The following is a 19,547-nucleotide window of genomic DNA, read 5'->3' as shown; positions in this document are numbered from 1 at the left end:
CCATCCATCTTATTTCACCACCAAACAAACACTCCCTATGTGACTTTGTTTGTTAGCATTAATGAAAACGTTCATAAATAATGAAAACATTATATTTTCTATCATTAAACTTTAAAAAGATGTTTCACACTCTGTTTATGACCAACAATTTCATGCCATATTAATCTCATGTGTATCTTTTCTTTTTTCTTTTTTCAATGTATTGATCTAGGTTAAATATGTCAAATTGTAACTGTAGGGTCACAATTCAGGGCCCAGGTCCAACAGGTATGGGGTTCTGGCCTAAGGAGCTCGAAACAATGAATTTATAGAGGGTGAGTTACAGAACTAGGCCTTAACGAAGTTTATACTAGCTAAAAGTGGGCCATACTACAATTGAAAGTAAGAAAATCCCCTTCATGTTCATTAGATATTCAATCCGAGGAGACGTGGAGGATGTATTTCGATTACTGCTCAAAGGCTATGGTTCTAACACTGTTCTTCTCTTCTAAGTTCCTTTTTTCTCTCTCCCCCTCTTCATGGGGACTCCCCTTTCTTATATAGCCCTCTTGAAGTCATCAAGGCCTTACATTTGTTGATCATCTGACCTTCACTTGAGTGCCTGTCTCATCGGACATCCCCCATCTTTCTGTGAGTTGTGGTAGCCAAGGCAACACTGTTCACAAGTCCTCTCCACATTAATGCGGCCAGAAAAGTAGCTACCATGCATTTAATGTGACAGTTGCAGCCTCACCCTTGGCATCCTACGCTTTCTTCCTTCTTACGGGCTTGTGGGACTCATCCTTGTTATTAATGCTCGTTGGGGTGGATCCTTCTAGCAGGCAAAGTGCATATTTGAGCCATATTTGGTACGTCTGAGGAGACATTTCTCCTCGGACTGCCCTTTAAACATCTTCAGGCCCACAAGAATTGGGCTGGGAGCCCTTTTGGCACCCACGCCTTCTCCTCGGATGTGGTCGAATTTTCCATACGGGACCCTAGGTCCATTGTATGATCTTGGGCCTATGCCCCTACAATAGCCCCTCAAATTCTAGGTTTTCCCTCTTATCCGAGGAGAAAAGGTGGGATTTTGATACTTATGGGATTACTTATTATAATTTCTTGGCTCACGCGTGTGGAAGTACAGCCTCACGTGCCTCATTATTGCTACTGGTGTTTTGTAACCCACGAGGCGCTATTAATTGTGCGAGGTGGCTTTATGCCCCCCGTATCCAACGGTGGGGCGCCTAATCAACGGTTGATATTTCCTCAATCCTTTGGGCGGGAGTAAGCCCGTTCAGTTTCTCCTTGCTATAGAAGGCTTCTGAGGGGAATTACTTCCTTTTTTTTTTATATATAGAAAAAACACTCAAACGTCCTAGAGCATTCCAGTACTTCCTTTTGCAAAACATTCAAAACTCCATAGCCACTCCCGTGAGGATTTCCGGCGAGTTCTTTGCAAGCTCGAGAGGTTTAGGATCTTCGCTCCCGTAAGTGTTCATTTCCCATATTCCTTAACCTTTCCTCTTTGTTGCCTTTCCCGGCTTCCTTTCCTGAGTAAACCTTCTTCGTATCACCTAGGGTTAGTAGGATGGGTAAGTTTGAGAAACTGGTAGACTCTCTGGTTGGTATGGAAGGTTTCAGGGCCAAATACCGTATCCCACCGGGAGTAGGTCTAGAGTATTGCTCTTCAGAGCAGATCTTAACCAACAGAGGGACGAGGAAGGTCGCCATTCCAATGATAGCTTTCATAGGAGGAATGACGATCCCCATGGGGAGGATAACTAGGGATTATTTGCGCGGTCATAGGCTGGCCCCCCACCAGTGCCCCGTGAACATGTTCCGGATCCTAGGGTGCGTAGACGCTCTGAACGAACAGATGAATCTTGGCCTCTTATGGCATGATGTAGTTCACTTGTACGAATGCCATTGCCTCAATGAGTCGTATTACCTGAAATCTAGGTCCGACGAGGTGAGGCTGATATCCTGCTTTCCTAAGTCTAACAAAGGCTTGAAGGACGACCATTTGATCATCTCCGGAGCATGGCACGACGGTCTTCACTGCCCAGTTAGGGTGGGAACACCAGGTGGGGCATTGTAGGGTCAGATCCCTCGGTGGGGATCTTAGTTTTGAGCTTTCCTCTCACTTATTTTGGTTTTGGTTTTGATTATTTGCTTTCTCGGACTGACATAACCCTCCCTTTGGGTATTTTGCAGACAAAGAACAAACAACTCCGAGGATAAGTTTGGTCAACGTCCAAGCCCTCAACTTTCTTCTAAGGTCCGAGATCTTTGTGAGTGAGGACGGGTAACTGTGTGCCGCTCCCCTTATCTTGGACTACGAGCCCCTTTCTCGCACTTTTGTGGACGCGGGTCAAGCCATAAGGGCTGGAAGTCCCCAATTAACCCGTATTGACGTTTCTAAACCAGGCTTTCTTGCTCGGAGAGACCTACCACCAGCCCAACTGCCCGTTCAGTGCGTTCTCCAAGAGGTAGCCACCCCAAGAGAAGGAGTTGACTCCTTGCATTCATCTCTTGAGGCTGAAATCGACCAATTCCGCTTCACCAAGGAGGGAGAGGTGTCAACCAGGCCTGTAGAGCTCTCAGATTCCGGCTCGGACATTAATCGTTTCTCGGCGGCTCACACTCTTGGCCTGGTAATTGCTCAGATTAACACGAGCCAAGAGGTTAAAGAGGACGATATGGACTTGAAGTCGAGGTCCGGTCTGAAGGGCCTTTTATTCAATAGAAACAAGGGGCAGTCTTCCAAAGATGCCCCTAAGGAGTAGGTTCTAGCCAAGCTTCCCCCTCCTTTTCCTCCTTCCACTGACCCCGCGCTACAACCCCTTCCCAATTTGAGACGGAAGAGGCCAGTGGAAGAATTGGAAGAGGGTGAGGTCGGCCCTGAAAAGGCCAAACAACAGAAGAAAGGTAAAAAGCCTAAGGAAAAGAGGACAAGGTCCGTTGATAGCCGAGAGGAGGCGGCTATCAGGAGGGAACAGCGCACCTGGTCCCCCTGCCTAGAGCTGAAAGGCGCCCCTATTTCGTGGGACGCAACTCTTTGGGAGTCCCAACGAGGGCAGGCGTCTTATCTCGCCGAGGCCCTACAACAGCCCCTCCTTCTGCCTCGTGACATGGAGGGGCTTCGAGCTACCCGGCAATCGGATCTCTTCATGTCGTTGAAGAGAGATTTGGCCATGGTAAAACGAAGGCTCTTCCTTGTTCAGTTCCTTTATTCCATGCTTGTCTGTTCGTCGTTTTCCTTCTAATGATTCTTCCATTACTCCTGTGCAGGTTACTCAAAATTTTCGTGGCTGAGAAATGGGTGAAGAAATCTTGGGAAGATCTGAACACTGAGGTTCAGTCCCATCTTGTCGTAGAGAAGGCTGCGGGTGCTCTCAGGCTAGAAAAAGAGCACCTGGGCAAGGAGATAAAAGAGGCACTTAAGGCCTGAGATAGTGTTGAGGCGGGCCTTAAGACTACAACAAAGCAGGCCGAGGACATGCGCCAATAGCTTCATCTGTCCGAAATAAACCTTGCGACTGAGAAGCAAACGGTCTTGGACCTCAAGGCACAGCTGCTACAGACAAAAGAGGCGGCTCGCTTGGCCAGGGAGGCGGCTGAGGCTGCGGTGGCAACCTCCTATGAGCGCGGAGTGGCAGATACTGAGGCCAGGCTGACCGAGGAGGTGGCTGCGGTCTGCAGAGACTACATCACCATGTCTTGGGGGGTAGCCTTGGATCGGGCGGCAGTTCTTGCAGACTCCGACCTTAGGAAGATTGCGAATATCTTTTTTCTTGAAGATATTCGCGAGATTCCAGGTTCGGTTCCTCCTGAAGAGCCCTCTTCTGCTCTGACCACTGCTCTAGATTCCCTCATACCTGAAGAAAAAAGGGGGAATAAGGAGGTGCAACCACCAGCTAAGGACAAGTCTCCTGAGGACACCCTCACTATAAGGGACGTTGTCACGCAAGCCAAGGAGGCCGGACCCAAGCTCACGGCAGAAGGTGATCACCCCGAGACAGAGGTCCCTGTTAGGAGCTTAGCCCAAGATAAAGCTTAGGACATTAGTGTAGGGCTTTTCTTGTAGTTGTTTTGTTATGTCTTTCATTTCCTTAGCTTTTGTTGACTCTTGTAAGACGACACCTCTTGGAACTTAATAAATGATATAATTTCTTTATGAATTTTGTTTTGCTGCTTCCATTTTTGCCTTCATTAAGAATGAACCTTGACTATGTTACTAAATTTCTGAGGACAAATTGTTACTCGTAGTTTAAGCAATACAACTAAGTATGAATGAAAGAATGATAGTTAATTTCCCCCATGCCTGTGGCCCGAGGAGCCACGCAGACCTTGGGTTTTGTTTAACACTTAGATAAAAACAGCGTAGTGGTTAATTTCCCCCAAGCCTGTGGTCCGAGGGGCCACGCAAGACTAGGGTTCTGTTTAACACTTAGATAAAAACAGCGTCGTGGTTAATTTCCTCTAAGCTTGTGGTCCGAGGGGCCACGCAGGACTTGAGTTCTGTTTAACACTTAGATAAAAACAGCGTTGTGGTTAATTTTCCCCAAGCCTGTGGTCCGAGAAGCCATGCAGGACAAGGGTTCTGTTTAACACTTAGATAAAAACAGCATCGTGGTTAATTTCTCCCAAGCCTGTGGTCCGAGGGGTCATGCAGGACTTGAGTTTTGTTTAACACTTAGATAAAAACAGCGTCGTGGTTAATTTCCCCCAAGCCTGTGGCCTGAGGAGCCACGCAGGACTTGAGTTCTGTTTAACATTTATCTGCCCGAGGAGCCACGCAGGACTTGAGTTCTGTTTAACACTTAGATAAAAACAACGTCGTGGTTAATTTCCCCCAAGCCTGTGGTCCAAGGGGCCACACAGGACTTGGGTTCTGTTTAACACTTAGATAAAAGCAGCGTCGTGGTTAATTTCCCCCAAGCCTGTGGTTCGAGGAGCCACGCAGGACTAGGGTTCTGTTTAACACTTAGATAAAAACAGCATCGTGGTTAATTTCCCCCAAGCCTGTGGTCTGAGGGGCCACGCAGGACTTGGGTTCTGTTTAACACTTAGATAAAAACAGCATCGTGGTTAATTTCCCCCAAGCTTGTGGTCTGAGGGGCCACGCAGGACTTGGGTTCTGTTTAACACTTAGATAAAAACAGTGTCGTGGTTAATTTCCCCTAAGCTTGTGGTTCGAGGAGCCACGCAGAACTAGGGTTCTGTTTAACACTTAGATAAAAACAGCATCGTGGCTAATTTCCCCCAAGCCTGTGGTCTAAGGGGCCACGCAGGACTTGGGTTCTGTTTAACACTTAGATAAAAACAGCATCGTGGTTAATTTCTCCAAAACTTGTGGTCCGAGGGGCCACGCAGGACTTGGATTTTGTTTAACACTTAGATAAAAACAGATAGTGGGTAGCACCATGAATATGAACTTTCATTAATAATAGTACATTTTCAGGTTATTTACATTCCAAGGACATGGCACTACATGCTCATCCAAATCTTCTAAAAAGTAGGCCCCTATGCCAGCCACCAAGGTGATACAATATGACCCTTCCCAATTTGGTCCGAGCTTTTCCCATGCGGGATTTCTTGCAGTGCCCAGGACTTTTCTTAATACCAGGTCCCTAAGTGCTAGTGGTCTCAGCTTCACCTTGGCATCATAACCTTATTTAAGTTTATGTTGTTAGTAGGCAAGTTGGACCATTACTCTTTCCCTTCTTTCCTTGATGAGGTCTAAACTTTTTTCCAACAGCTCGTTGTTTACATTAGGACAGAATGTGCTGGTCTTCAGCATTGGAAAGTTTGTTTCTAGAGGGATGACAGCCTCGGCTCCATAGGTCATCGAAAAGAGGGTCTCCCCTGTGGATCTGCGCGGCGTGGTGCGGTATGTCCACAGGACATGGGGCAATTCTTCTATCCATCTCCCTTTCGCGTCATCTAACCTCTTCTTCAGCCCATTTACTATGACTTTGTTGACAGTTTCGGCCTACCCATTCCCTTGTGGGTAAGCCAGTGTGGAGTATCTATTCACAATTCCCAGCTCGCCGCAATACCTTTTGAAAGCCTTGCTATCGAATTGGAGACCGTTGTCCGAGATTAGGGTGTGAGGGACTCCGAACCTGGTGATGATGTTCTTCCAAATAAACTTCTTGCATCTACGTCTCTCATGTTTGCCAGTGGCTCAGCTTTGAACCATTTTATGAAATAATCAGTGCCGACAAGAAGGAACCTTTTGTTCCCCACTACTTTGGGAAATGGTCTTAGAATATCCAGGCCTCATTGTGTCTACGGCTAAGGGCTGGACAGCGGATTGAGGGTCCCGCCTGGTTGATGTATATTTGAGGCGAACCTCTGGCATTGGTCACACTTCTTCATGTATTCGTGCGCCTCTTTTTGCATGCTCGACCACCAATAATCTTGGGTTATGGCTCTATGGGACAGGGATCTACCCCCGGTATGGCTCCCACAAATTCCTTCGTGCAATTCTTTTAGGATAAGCTCCGTGGCATCTGGGTGTACGCATAGCAAGTACGGTCCTGAAAATGAGCGCTTATACAGTTTCAAGTCCTCAGACAGCCAGAATCGAGAAGCCTTTCTTCTAATCTTGACGGCCTCGCTCTTCTCTTCGGGTAAGGTATCCTCCTTTAAAAACAGCATTAAAGGATCCATCTAGCTAGGCCCTACCCTGACGCTGTGAACATGCATCATCCCAGCTTTCACCACCGAGGGTCTGTGTAGATCTTCCACGAGTATAACTCGAGGTAGGCATTGCGCCGAGGAGGTGGCTAACGTGGCAAGAGAATTAGCATGAGTGTTTCCGTTCCTGGATACATGCATTAGGCTAAAAAAGTTAAAACGCGCCTGCAAGCGCTTAGCTTGGACTAGGTACTCTTGCATTCTTTCATCCCTTGCCTCCAATTCCCCATTTACTTGTCCTACAACAAGTCTTGAGTCCGAGAACACGTTTATAGATTTCCCGCTCAGTTTCTCGGCTATAGACATTCCTTCCAATAGGGCCTCATATTTTAACTCGTTATTCGTGGCCGAGAAACCCAGTCTTAGCGATTTTTCGATGGTAATCCTTTTGGGGGAAATCAGGACGAGCCCCACCCCGGAGCCCCTTTGATTGGCCGCGCCGTCAATGTATGCTTTCCAACAAGTGGGCTCTTGTTGAGAGACTGTACCGACCAGTTTTCCGTCTGTGCTCAGTGCCCCTTTCCTTTCTTCTGGTGAGGGTTTGGCAAACTCAGCTATCAGATTCGCGAGGACTTGGCCCTTCACAGCGATGCGGGGCATGTACCTAATTTCATAACCTGCTTTGATAGCCCCTACTTTCTTTAATTTCATCACCTCCTCCCTCACCGCATCCGCATGCTCTTTTGACGGTCTCCAAGGAGGTTGTTTCTTAGGTGTCACGGCCGAACTAACGTTAAGATGGTGGCAGATGAAATTCGGATCGACCCCCGAAGCCTCGTAGGCATTCCATGCAAACACGTCCACATTTTTTCTGAGAAAATCAATCAGCTTTTTCTTTTCTTGGGGCGGCAGTTCCGAGCCGACCTGAAAAAATCTTTCTAGATTGGAGCCCACAAGAACTTTTTCCAATTCTCACAACTCGCATCCTCGGCGGGTCCCCCCTACCCGAGGCCAGGGTCGGGGTTGTTAATTGCTATAAACCATTCTCTGCAGAGGTAGAGGGCTCAATACGCAGTCGTCGCGAGATGGCGGACATCATGCATTGCTGGGCCATGGCTTGGTCCCCTATCACTTCTTTGACCTGACCTTCCGACGGGTACTTCACTTTTTGGTGTAGGGTTGATGATTCAGTTCCTAGGGCATGAAGCCACGGTTTGGCTATAATGGCAATGTAGGGCGAATATGCGTCCACCACTATGAAGTCCACTTCCACTATGTCCGAGCCTGTTTGTATAGACAGCCTAATCTGGCCTTTCGGAGTAACAGTTTTCCCTTCGAAACTCACCAAAGGGGAGTCATATGCCGTCAGGTCTTCTAGTCGCAGCTTCAGCCCCTTATACAAGTCGGGGTACATTACCTCCACAGCACTGCCCTAGTCGACTAGCACCCTCTTCACGTCATATCCCCCAATCCTGAGTGTGACGATTAGAGCATCGTCGTAGGGTTGGATCGTTCCAACTTTGTCCTCATCCGAGAATCCGAGTATGGGCGAGGCCATCCCTTTGGCCCTCTTAGACTCCCGGTCGTCAGCTTCCATAGGGAGTCGGGCCACCGATATCACTCTGAAAGGATGGGAGTTGGTTTTTCTTGGACCGGCAAGAATGACATTTATCGTGCCAATGGGCGGTCTCAATGTGCTTTGCCTTGCCTCGATGCTTGTTTGCTCTTGCCGTCCAATAGAATGATGCAAGAGGTGTCTCAGCTTTCCCTCTCGGACCAGCCGGTCTAAGTGGTTTTTCAGATTTCTACAGTCATTGGTGGTGTGGCCCGGTTCTTGGTGATATTCGCAATATAGGTTCTGGTTGCGCTTTGCAGGGTCGCCTGCCATCCTACTTGGCCATTGAAAGAATGATTCGTCCTTGACCTTCTCTAAGATCTTATGTAATGGTTCTCGAAACACAGCATGGACTGCCTGTGCCTCGGTAGATCCAAATTGTTCCGAGTAATTCCTTCTCAGCCGATTACTGTTGTTAAATCGGTCCGACTTGAAGTCCCTCATCTCTTGAGGGACAACCTTCGCCTTGCCCTTTCCCGTCTGTTGGTCCTCTTCGACCCTCTTGTACTTGTTGATTCGGTCCATGAGTTGGCGCACGCTGGTGACTAGTTTCCCTGTCAAGGACTTTCTTAAACCGTGCTCTATCGACATGCCTCTCTTGAATGTGCTGATGGCAACGTCATCGTAATTTCCCTCTATCTCGTTATACATCTCCCAATACCTGTCCAAGTAAGCCTTCAGGGTCTCTCCTTCTCGCATGGACAAGGACATGAGGGAATCTAAAGGCTGAGGAACCTTGCTACTCGTTATGAAGTGAGCACCGAAATACTGTGTTAGTTGCTTAAAAGAATTGATGGAGTTTAGCTTGAGGCTGTCAAACCATCTCATCGCCATGGGTCCCAAATTGGACGGAAACACTTTGCACATCAATGCCTTGTCCTTTGAAATGGACAGCCATCCTCTGGTTAAATTGGCTTACGTGCTCTACGGGGTTTGTCTTACCATTATATATGGCAAAAGTGGGTTGGTGAAACCATCGAGGAAGCTCAGCCCCCTCTATCCTTCGCGTGAAGGGTGACTGAAAGATGCGATCTAGGGCCTTACTCATGGCGTCGTTTGCTAGGCCCTTGTAAGACGGGCTTTTGTGGCCACGTTTATGAGGTTGCTCTTCCTCATAAGAGAAGGTTTCACTTGGCGGGGTTCTCGATCTTCACCTGTACTCATTGTCCTCCTCATCGCTGGTGTCCGGACTAGGGGAAGGACACCTTCGCTACGCTCGGCGCAACTTCTTCTTCAAGTCGTCGATTTCTTATTGTAGAGCCCTATTATCATCTCGCTTTTGGGATGCATGACCTTTCCTTTTCTAGCGACTTCTGCTCGTGTGGGAGGTATTTACGCTACCTTCTCGTCGCTTGTCTTGATCTCTCTCCCGTTCGAGGTTCAAAAAGTTGTCCTGCTGTTGGGAGTCTGTGTGTCCCGTTTGACGCGGACCTAATCCTTTCATCTCTAACGGTCTCACTTGCTAAGGCACAAGTTCTCCCCATAGACGGCGCCAATTGTAGGGTCACAATTCAGGGCCCAAGCCCAACAGGTATGGGGTTCTGGCCCAAGGAACCCAAAACAATAAATTTATAGAGGGTGAGTTACAGAACTAGGCCTTAATGAAGTGTATACAAGCTAAAAGTGGGCCATACTTCAATTAAAAGTAAGACAATCCCCTTCATGTCCATTAGATATTTAGTCCGAGGAGATGTGGATGATGTATTTCGATCACTGCTCAAAGGCTACGGTTTTAACATTGTTCTTCTCTTCTAAGTTCCTTTTTTCTCTGTCACCCTCTTCATGGAACTCCATTCTCTTATATAGCCCTCTTGAAGTCATCAGGACCTTACATTTGTTGATCATCTGAACCTTCACTTAAGTGCCTGTCCCATCAGACATCCCCCCATCTTTCTGTGAGTTGTGGTAGCCAAGGCAACACTGTTCACAAGTCCTCTCCACATTAATGCGGCCAAAAAAGTAGCTGTCATGCATTTAATGTGGTAGTTGCAGCCTCACCCTTGGCATCCTACGCTTTCTTCCTTCTTATGGGCTTGTGAGACTCATCCTTGTTACTAATGCTTGTTGGGGTGGATCCTTCTAGTAGACAGAGTGCATGTTTGAGCCATATTTGGTACGTCCGAAGAGACATTTCTCCTCAGACCGCCCTTTAAACATCTTCAGGCCCACAAGAATTGGGCTGGGAGCCCTTTTGGCACCCATGCCTTCTCCTTGGACGTGGTCGAATTTTCCATATGAGACCCAAGGCCCATTGTATGATCTTGGGCCTCTGTCCCTACAGTAGCCAACTGACACCTTCTGGTGTTTTTAATGGATACGTCTAAGGTTCAAATTCCCAAAAGGTAAAAAGGAAATAGTACCAGTTAATTAAACACGTGAGATAAAAGTTAATGGAAGGAATAACAATGAACTCTTTATGGTTTAGAATTAAAAAAAGAGCCTAATTAACGTATACCCTTAGGACACACCTTAATCATTCAATGGTGATGGTTCATGCATAATGAAATTATGAATTTCTTTCCTTGAATAACATGTGATAAATTTCATAGGTTTGCAAAATATTTGAGCCCATCTCCACCAGAATGTGCAAGTGCTCAGCAATGCTTCCATCCAAAAATGCATCATCGGCTGCCAAAATTAGGCTGGAATAGATGAACTTGTTTATGTGTGCCTTTAGGTTTGGATTTCTGGTTAGTATAGTGTATTAAAATTGATATTCAGCACTAATACAACAACAACAACAGATACAAAAATTAGTTGCTTACATATTTATTAGCTGTGTTAGTGAGAAACAACTACAACATTGAGATACATAATATTAATTGCACACCAGCACAACAAATAGTTGCAACCACAGGAAGTTTGGGAAATAATTGAAAGATTTTGACCCAAACAAAAATGGGAATAAGATGGAAGAAATAGAAGAAACGTAAAGATATAATTACAGATTTGCATAGGATCACCACAATTTCAGCTCACAAAGACAAAATTCCAATTCAATTAGTTGGGTTCAGACACAGTTCAACAGCCTAGGTGAAAAGACTTGGTTATTTTTTTTTTTTGTTCAACAAGACTCCATAGTTCAATAACATGTATAAATGGTAATCATGTCAGAAGCACTTCAAGGGTACATCAATAGTAGTTTCTTACTGTATTAGCCTAAAACTCTGTGTCAAAACAAGCTACCATGACCTTTGAAACCATGGACCTCGCAAAGGGAATGTAGCTCAAGCTATACCTGTCAATCACATGACAGAATGGAAAAATAAATAAATAACATGGTGCAACAATGACAAAGATGAAAAGAGAAGTAGCACATCTCTGAAGGAGTACGAATGAACATAATAGCTTTCCATTTCTTTATGAGATCTGGCATATATAACCATGAAATAAGTAGGGAGTCAGCTGATTTAAGCTATTTTCTTATCTCAATTGAGCATTCAAAATTAAAGCCAACTCCCTTTTGACAACTTGAAACTTATTGGTTTAGGCCAATATGGGAATTCATTTGTTTGTTGGACACAAATAGTGAAATTGATGGAGTGGGCAAGGCGAACAGTATACAACTCCAGTATACAGAAAACCTTTGCACACATTCTACAGAGAAATCAACTATAATAGACTATCAATATCAACATGCTGCCAAGCACAAGATTCAGGTGATGGTGCAATCAAATGGTGTGAGCATGGCAAAAACCATACAAGCTCCAGAATACTAAAAAATTCAGCACACATTCTATAAAGAAAAATCAGCTATAGCAGAGCAAAAGATTCAGTTGTGATATCATTACACTGTAAACACTGAGTTCAAAACTTTTGTCACTTGTTAGACCCTCTAAAGGTTTTTTTCTTTTTTTTTTTTATAATAAACGACAACCTTACCCTGCACCCACACTTGTGAAGAAGGATATGCCACAATATCAATTTTGCAAGTCACCCAAATTGGTAATTTGCTTTTTGTAGCATGCCTACTAAGTTTATTTTCACTCAACAATCTATAGAGAAGATGCATTTCAAAACCTAAGAAATTGACCTCATTCTTGTATGAATTTTTATCATCATTTTGTTTTGCTAGTGATTCAATTTTGTTAATTAAATTTGTCCACCATACAATATGCCACATGAAATTTATGTTGATCTCAACTCCATACATAAGAATGAGATTGGATAGACGAGAGGCAAAATGAGAAAGAATGCAGCATCTTGACATACCAAATTAGCGCACCAAACTCTAAAATAATTGCCAAAAGGGTCAATAACTTGTTATGAACCTGTTTCAATACCCAAGAAAATAAAAAAACACCTTTAGAATGACTCTAAAAAGAGGGGAAGGGGCCGCGGGGGGGGGGGGGGGGGGGGGGAGGGGATTAGAAACAACAAAACTAACAAAATGGCCACTCTGCAACTTACATAGAGAGCACAAAACAAGGCAATTATCATACTTGCAAGGAATAAGGCTGTGGCATATATACGAACAGGGTCAAGCATCATTGTCACTTGTCTCTTAGGGCCAATGAGAAATGCTGTGCTGCCAAACAAACGAGTCCAGCTTAGCATCCAAAGAACACAAAATAGCCATAGAGAGTAAGTATGAAAAGAAAAGAAAAGAAATAGCTACATGCCTAATTTATTTCAGAAGGCTGAATTAAAAAAATTGACACAAGTAACAATACAATTATCTGAATATATAACAGGATGCCAGCACTACGTAGCAAATTCGGGAACAAAAGAAGAACAAGAAGAAGAGGAAGAAGAAGAAATTCATCTCTTAAAAAAGACTGCCTACATTCAGTGGAAAAATAACTAAAGCTCTCATATCAATTTGGACAAAGAAAAATGCTCTGGAACCGTGAGATTACATTTAAACCAGGAATGAAATCACAACATTTCAAATCTGAAACACAGGTGAATAGAAAAACCTAAATTTAAGACCATGCATGAAATGACCAATAGCCTTTCTCTACTCCTTTATTTTCTATACCATTTATTTAAAGACAAGCATTTGAAGTTGTATAAGCTCAAAAGATTCATCTGATACTTTAATGGAATTGGAAGATATCAGGTTTGGACCATCCGTAGAGCCAAAATAAATGAAAAAACCAAAACAATTCACATGATCTCATCCACATTAAGTACAAATACCATATTCAATCCCACCACCCTCAGGCAGAAATAATAAAATAAAATAAAGAAAGAAAGAAACATGCATGGCCACCAAATTATTTAATTTGAAAATAGCAAAATGGGGCATACAACTTACAAATCTAGAAACACACCTTCCAAGTGAAAGAAGATTGCCCATTGTGAATGTCATTCCAAACTTGATTGGGTTGAAGAATACAAGCATTGACTGTTGCATGGAAAGGGGGAAAAAACTGTTAAGGCTCCAGTACAATACATTACTGCAGTATTCTTTGCACAGTGAATACTGGTACAGAGTTGGTTATAGTTGGTTAAGACATGTATTAGAAGCTTGTACTTGGTTAGTTGAGTGAATAAGCTGTAATTTGTTGTACTCTTGCTAGTCTGTAGAGTATAAGACTAAACTGATTGTATTGTGTAATTCATTGAAGAATAATACAGTGATTTGTTCTCTTTGAGATACTATTGGAGGTTGATTCCCTCAAAGAATATGTGCATTAAACTCGGTCCTATCCTCATGAAAGTATTAAGATTTTTCTTATTTCTAACTCATGCAAAAGTAGCTCTTGCTCAGTGACTAAACCTCAAGTTCTAGCAAAACTGTGAAACAACATACCTTTTCCAATTGTGAGTAATCCATTATAAAATTTTTCAGAGCTACCCCACTAAAAAGCATACATGAAGTGAGACATGGTGTATTAGATATGATTCAAGGACTACCATGTTACTTATGCCAACTAAATTTTCTAATCTGATCAAGTGAATGCAGCTATGAATCTATTTGAAAGAGTAATACCTTTTTCTTTCTTTGCTAAGTGAAAAAGTAATAAGTTAAAGTTGCACATGATGTCTGTAAGTTATACACCCAATGGGTTTTGAACCTAAGTCCCCACCCTCCACCCATTCTTAAGAGAGGAGAAAGTGTGATGCAGACATGGAAGATTAACTAATTACTGCTCTGCAAATTTGTCTATTCAAGATTTATTTTATTTGGTCCACATGTGAAGTCCAATTGAAGTATACATCGAGTGGTTCTAAAGCCCTAGTTACAAAAATTTAAGTTCTGTATTCAGGGTCAAAACAGTAATTTCAGTAACTCCAGAAATATAAGGGTATTTTGGTAATTTAGTTGGGTATAGAAATTTCTAGGAGATCCTAAGTATCTTAGATGCATTTTCTTTGAGTCCAAGCTATTCATTTATTACCTAATTAGGTTTTAGTTTACTAGTCTAATTAGGATTTGCTTTAGTTTTATTAGATAGTTAATCCATATAAGTAATAAGTTTTATTAGAAATAAGGAAACACTATACAGGATGTATACTAGATGTACATCACAACCAAGCGCTAAGTGTACAATGATCAAGAAACTCTAATAAGCTGGAGAAAGAAAGACTGCCTGATGCCAACAACTAAACAAAGTTATCAGAAAATGCAATTTCAGATCTAGACTTGTCCGCTCATACCCTTCAAAGTTTTCTCAGAAAAAAGTTAAGATCTAGAGTCTATATAAGTGTGTTATTGTACTAAAATAAGAGGAAGTTGTTTTATAAAAAATATATTTAGTTTTTTGAGTATTGAGGCATGTAGGCTTCTATTTCCTCTTTTCTCCCTCACTTTTCTTCTTTGTCTCAGGGTGTCATTTATAGATACTATTCATACAGCCCCTAACAACATAAATTTCTCTTTTTTCTTTCTCCCTTACAGCCCCAAATCAAGACCTTCCTCTTACCTATCAAAATCAAATAGGCCCACATAGTTTCTCTACTAAATAGTCATCAAATAACTCATCAAAACCATTCTTTAATTATGAACACAAGTGCTGTCCATAATTTTCTAGCAAATTGTTTTCTTCAATAAAGAGTATTCTTGTCCTTTTTACCCATCTTATCAAAATCAAGTCAACTTTGAGCCCTAACCCATTCTTCTACTTCTCTAAACTCTAGATCCAAAAATTCTCCTAACCCTCAACCCACAACATGCACACATGGATAAATTTCCCCAATGTACTATGTCAAAGTGCCATTTGAGTTAGAGATCATTAGCACACTTGAAATTTTGACTCGTAGTCATATGTATCTCAGCGCCAAGTGGAAAGGTTTATGATCATTCTGGTTCATTGAAGCATAGGAAGGTTAAAGTAATGATTAGTATCCTAATGTATTTATCATACATTTTTTACTTCTGTGACAATCTCTGAATTGAAAATTGGTAGCTCTGCTAAGCCAATTTATATTAAAAGGTAAGAGATATCTAACAAAGGGCTGGCCCTAGAAAGCAAGCCCAACAGTAAAATTTAAGCTTGCAAACAAGAAATGGTACAATGACCACACATGTCGGCAGAAAATGAGTGCTTTTGGTACAGTAAAAATTACCCAACCACTTTCAAAAGAGGCTGCTCAAGATAAAGGCAATAACCAATAAACGACATTTATACTTACTACAATTGAGATGTGTAAAAATCTAAGAAAATGAGACATGGAGGAATCCTTACTTATCAATAGAAAAATAAATAAAAATACAAGCAACAGCAGAATCTTCAATGAAATCCTTGACAGAGAGAACCAGTTAGCAAACAAAGCATGGTTGAGCATGCTTTTTAAGATAAATTAGTCATGACTATGAGCTCATTCTAATTGAGAGATCCATTTTCCTTTCATGCAATTTATAATGATTTTTTTTTTTAAGTCTCTTGATGCATAAAGTTTCTAAAGTATAGACTCTAGTTATGTGAAGGCATGAAACTAAGTTTATTTATTAAACAATGAGCTCTTGAGATGCTACAGCCCTACTTTTCTTGACTTTCTCCCGAGAAAATCCTAATTAAGATTTCAACCCATTGCCAAGATGCTTCAGCCTATATAAAGGCAAACCAAAGGAAGAAATAAATAAATAAAATAAATTTTTGGAGCACTAAATTTAGTTTTTACGAACAAAAGTGTCACATATTTGGGGAATTGGAGCAACTGGGATAGATGGAAAGGAAATTACCCTTTTCTGCAAAATCTGGTTCATCCAAATGTATCTAACTAGAAAAACTTCATAGATTCAATAGTCTGCCAATAATTGCCTTTTTTTTTTTTTTTTATAGGTTATAATTCCTTCATTCAATATACATTTACCAGTTGTCAAGGTTCTAAGGAGAGATACACATCTTAACAAACACCTAATAAACCACCTTTCTATTTATCCAAATGAAGTCACCTCCATTAACTTTCCACTCAAAGCACATATATAATTCAAAATAATCAGTAGTAACTAACCAGAAAGAAATCTAAACTGAAATAACTAAATGTTCAAAACTTACCAAGAGTGTACAAGTCAAACCAGCAACAAAGCATATGGCAAAACCATAAAGCCTCTGTTTAATCCAAGAGAAGAGTGAGTGAGATCAATAAATTCAAAAGAATCTTATCAACGAATAGAAAATGTTCAAAGGTCAATCAGCAAAACATGGAATACTCTAAAAATAAAAGCTTGTCGATACTAAACTGAAACTATATAGCTGAAAACAAAACATACAAACATACCCATGAAAAATTCCCAAAATAAAGGATACAAAAAACACAGATCTAACCAATCATAACTTGTATTGAACACCCACTTCACATGGAAAATCAACCATAGAAATGCCCCATGAGTGAAGGAACCAGCTATTTTCCTGCAAGGGGAGGACACCCCCCCCCCCCCCCCCCCCCCCAAATTGTGCAATTCTTTTGAATTTCAAATAGTCTTTAAGATCATCTACTTTCGATATAACCTAACCCTATTCCAGTCAGTCCTGGACCTCCAGGTATGTAATGAACTTAAATCATCAAATCGACTCGATTGTCATACAACTTTTGGTAATTCACGCTTCATTATCAATACAAGACACCAATTGGTTGTTGGTGTCTATAAGGTTTGAATCCCAAATCTCTTACTTAACCAAAAGAGACTTTACCAACCAAAAGAGACTTTACCAGTTAAGCTAGCTAGATCTCACAAGTAAGCATGCATGTTCCTCTCAAATCAAAAGGCAAATCCTGAATCCTCTAATTATTCTCATACATTGTTCCTTCCCTTAGCAAACAATATAAGGGTTAATTTTTTAACAGAAGAAGTTTCTGCCACACTAGGTCGTACTAGTCTAAAATGCAAATTAAATTTCAGATTCATCTCATAACCAAAATAAATAAAATTACTTGCAATTTGACACAATGTTTTTAGCTTGAATTTTTTCTCTTCACAATTCACATAATTTGGTTTAGTCTTTATAATTGTTTAGAGCTTTAGACTTCAAAAAAAAAAAAAAAAAAAAAAAAAAAAAGGGATGGAACCTGTTTGGTGGACAAGGTGCAGTTGCGATTGAAGTCATCCATGAAAGCGAAGGAGCTGCTACTCTCTTCTTCTTGCTGTTCTTCGTCCACTTCCATTCCCACTATCATCTTCATCTTCTCCAACGCCTGGTTCATTTTCTCCATTTCTTTTTTTCTTCACTTTGATTTTGTTTTTGTTTTCTCACTCTTTCTTTCTCGAGAAAAAATAAGAATGTAGTTGTTGGATCTGTGATTATGAGAATCCAACGGAAAGGAGTGAGAAACGTTTGCTTCAATTCTCAGGAAAAAACAAAATGTTCTGAAAGAGACAATAGCGTTGGCTTGATTAATTTGATAATATAACAACTGTTTTTGGGCCCTCTGGACTAAAAGATATTTTGTTGGGTCAGGATTAAGGAGTCAATGCCTTTGCTTAATACTCGAGAGGGGACAAAGTAATAGTTTATGACTCAAAAGTAAGAGTCTTGAAACAATAATTTCTTAAAATAATTATTGATGGGTGTAATACTTTGCTATTTGTGTCAAATAATTGTTTTATATGCTAGAAATCTAGTGAATTCCACAAATTTCTTAATATTGTGAGTAGTAAACGAAGTTATTTTTTCAAAAATAAATCCAAATGCTTAAGCAGATAAAAGTTTCAACTAAACAAAAATTATCTCATAACATGTGAATAATATTAAAAATATACCATTGATACTATATAAATATGCAGTTTTAATTTAATTTTTATATAAAACTTATAGATATTTCAATTATTCAATATATATATATATATATATTTAAAAATTAAATTAAATTAAGAATTTCTCTATAATTGTAGTTGTAGTTTAGTATCTATAATAAAATATAAAAAATTTCACTCACATTTTCAAACCAAAAAAAAAAATTGTATAGATAACTTAAGTTTTATAGAATTTCATTTTGGTCTTAGAGGCCAACCCCCTAAAAATATGTTTTGGCACCTACCTATTCTATTATGTTAGGAACCCACTTGGTTTCTAATGGGGAGGACTAGGAATTATAGGGGAATTGACTTAATTCGAGGTAGTTATCCTCCATAGAAAAAGAAAGAAATTAAGAGAGAGAAAGAGAGATAACGTACTAATAATTGGTTTATTCTTCAATGATGGAAATGTGATTACAAATAGGTATTTATAAAACCATAAAACTATTCTATTGGCCCACATGGCCTTATCCTAATGGTCTTATTATTCCCCATGTTTATTAATAATTCCAACATGTGTTAAATGTGTTTAACATGTTTGGAATTGTAACTAACTAACCAACTAACTAACTAAATACAATATTACAACAATTATTATTTATATACCTATAGGAGTTCCTAACATTTCCCTCCCCTTCAAAACACTTTGCCCCAAGGTGTTGTTGTGCATCTTAATGAAAGTTTGGTCTCTTACCACGACCCGCATGGTTGCTAGAGCTATTTTATGCCACTCTTGGACACCTTGTTGTTACTTTGCAAAGTCCCATTGTTGTCCACTTGTAGTCTTCAATTAAAGCCACTTTAGAATCACTTTGGGCCTTACTTGGCAATGCCATGCAAATAAAGAGATGACCTATTAAACAGTAACAACAACAACACTAAGAAATGGCATGCAAATGTGATCCTATTAAAAAATCAGCTTTCTTGGACCACGAATAAACTTGCAAGAGTTTGATTCCAAGTCAACTCCCTTAAGTCAGTGCCAATAATCTCCGTGTAATTTCTTTCCTTTCCACGTTCCCCATAATAACCTTTAGAGACTGACTGAAAAGATATTTATTAGAGGACACATGATTTTCATGTAATTTCCTTTCTTTCCGCGCTCCTCATAATAACCTT

At 41.1% G+C, this 19,547-nt stretch overlaps 2 protein-coding genes across 2 annotated transcripts; both read right to left on the bottom strand.

Moving 5' to 3' along the window:
• Positions 1–8,059: 8,059 nt before the first annotated feature.
• LOC126703955 (uncharacterized) lies at positions 8,060–9,076 on the bottom strand. Its single transcript, XM_050403004.1, has one exon. The coding sequence runs from the start codon at positions 9,074–9,076 to the stop codon at positions 8,060–8,062; it is 1,017 nt and encodes a 338-aa protein (XP_050258961.1).
• Positions 9,077–11,161: 2,085 nt separating this feature from the next.
• On the bottom strand, positions 11,162–18,037 carry LOC126702276 (uncharacterized). The gene is made up of 6 exons (XM_050400947.1): positions 17,702–18,037; positions 16,690–16,743; positions 13,519–13,592; positions 12,653–12,770; positions 12,455–12,513; positions 11,162–11,480 (listed from the first exon to the last, which is right to left on the bottom strand). The coding sequence occupies exons 1-6, from the start codon at positions 17,843–17,845 to the stop codon at positions 11,402–11,404; spliced, it is 528 nt and encodes a 175-aa protein (XP_050256904.1). The 5' UTR covers positions 17,846–18,037; the 3' UTR covers positions 11,162–11,401.
• Between the last annotated feature and the right edge of the window lie 1,510 nt (positions 18,038–19,547).

The sequence above is a fragment of the Quercus robur genome, chromosome 10 (genome assembly GCF_932294415.1).
Source record: "Quercus robur chromosome 10, dhQueRobu3.1, whole genome shotgun sequence".
Taxonomy (NCBI): domain Eukaryota; kingdom Viridiplantae; phylum Streptophyta; class Magnoliopsida; order Fagales; family Fagaceae; genus Quercus; species Quercus robur.
This window is presented reverse-complemented; position numbering and strand designations above follow the sequence as displayed.

What these genes read in the sequence shown, in the direction of transcription:
- LOC126703955 (XM_050403004.1), bottom strand. Translation starts at nt 9,076, where the DNA reads ATGGCGATGAGATGGTTTGACAGCCTCAAGCTAAACTCCATCAATTCT.
- LOC126702276 (XM_050400947.1), bottom strand. Translation starts at nt 17,845, where the DNA reads ATGGAGAAAATGAACCAGGCGTTGGAGAAGATGAAGATGATAGTGGGA. An exon ending in GCACCTTGTCCACCAAACAG is followed by an intron (nt 16,744 to 17,701) that starts GTTCCATCCCTT and finishes TGGATTAAACAG; the next exon opens with AGGCTTTATGGTTTTGCCAT. An exon ending in AATCTTCTTTCACTTGGAAG is followed by an intron (nt 12,771 to 13,518) that starts GTGTGTTTCTAG and finishes TTTGTTTGGCAG; the next exon opens with CACAGCATTTCTCATTGGCC.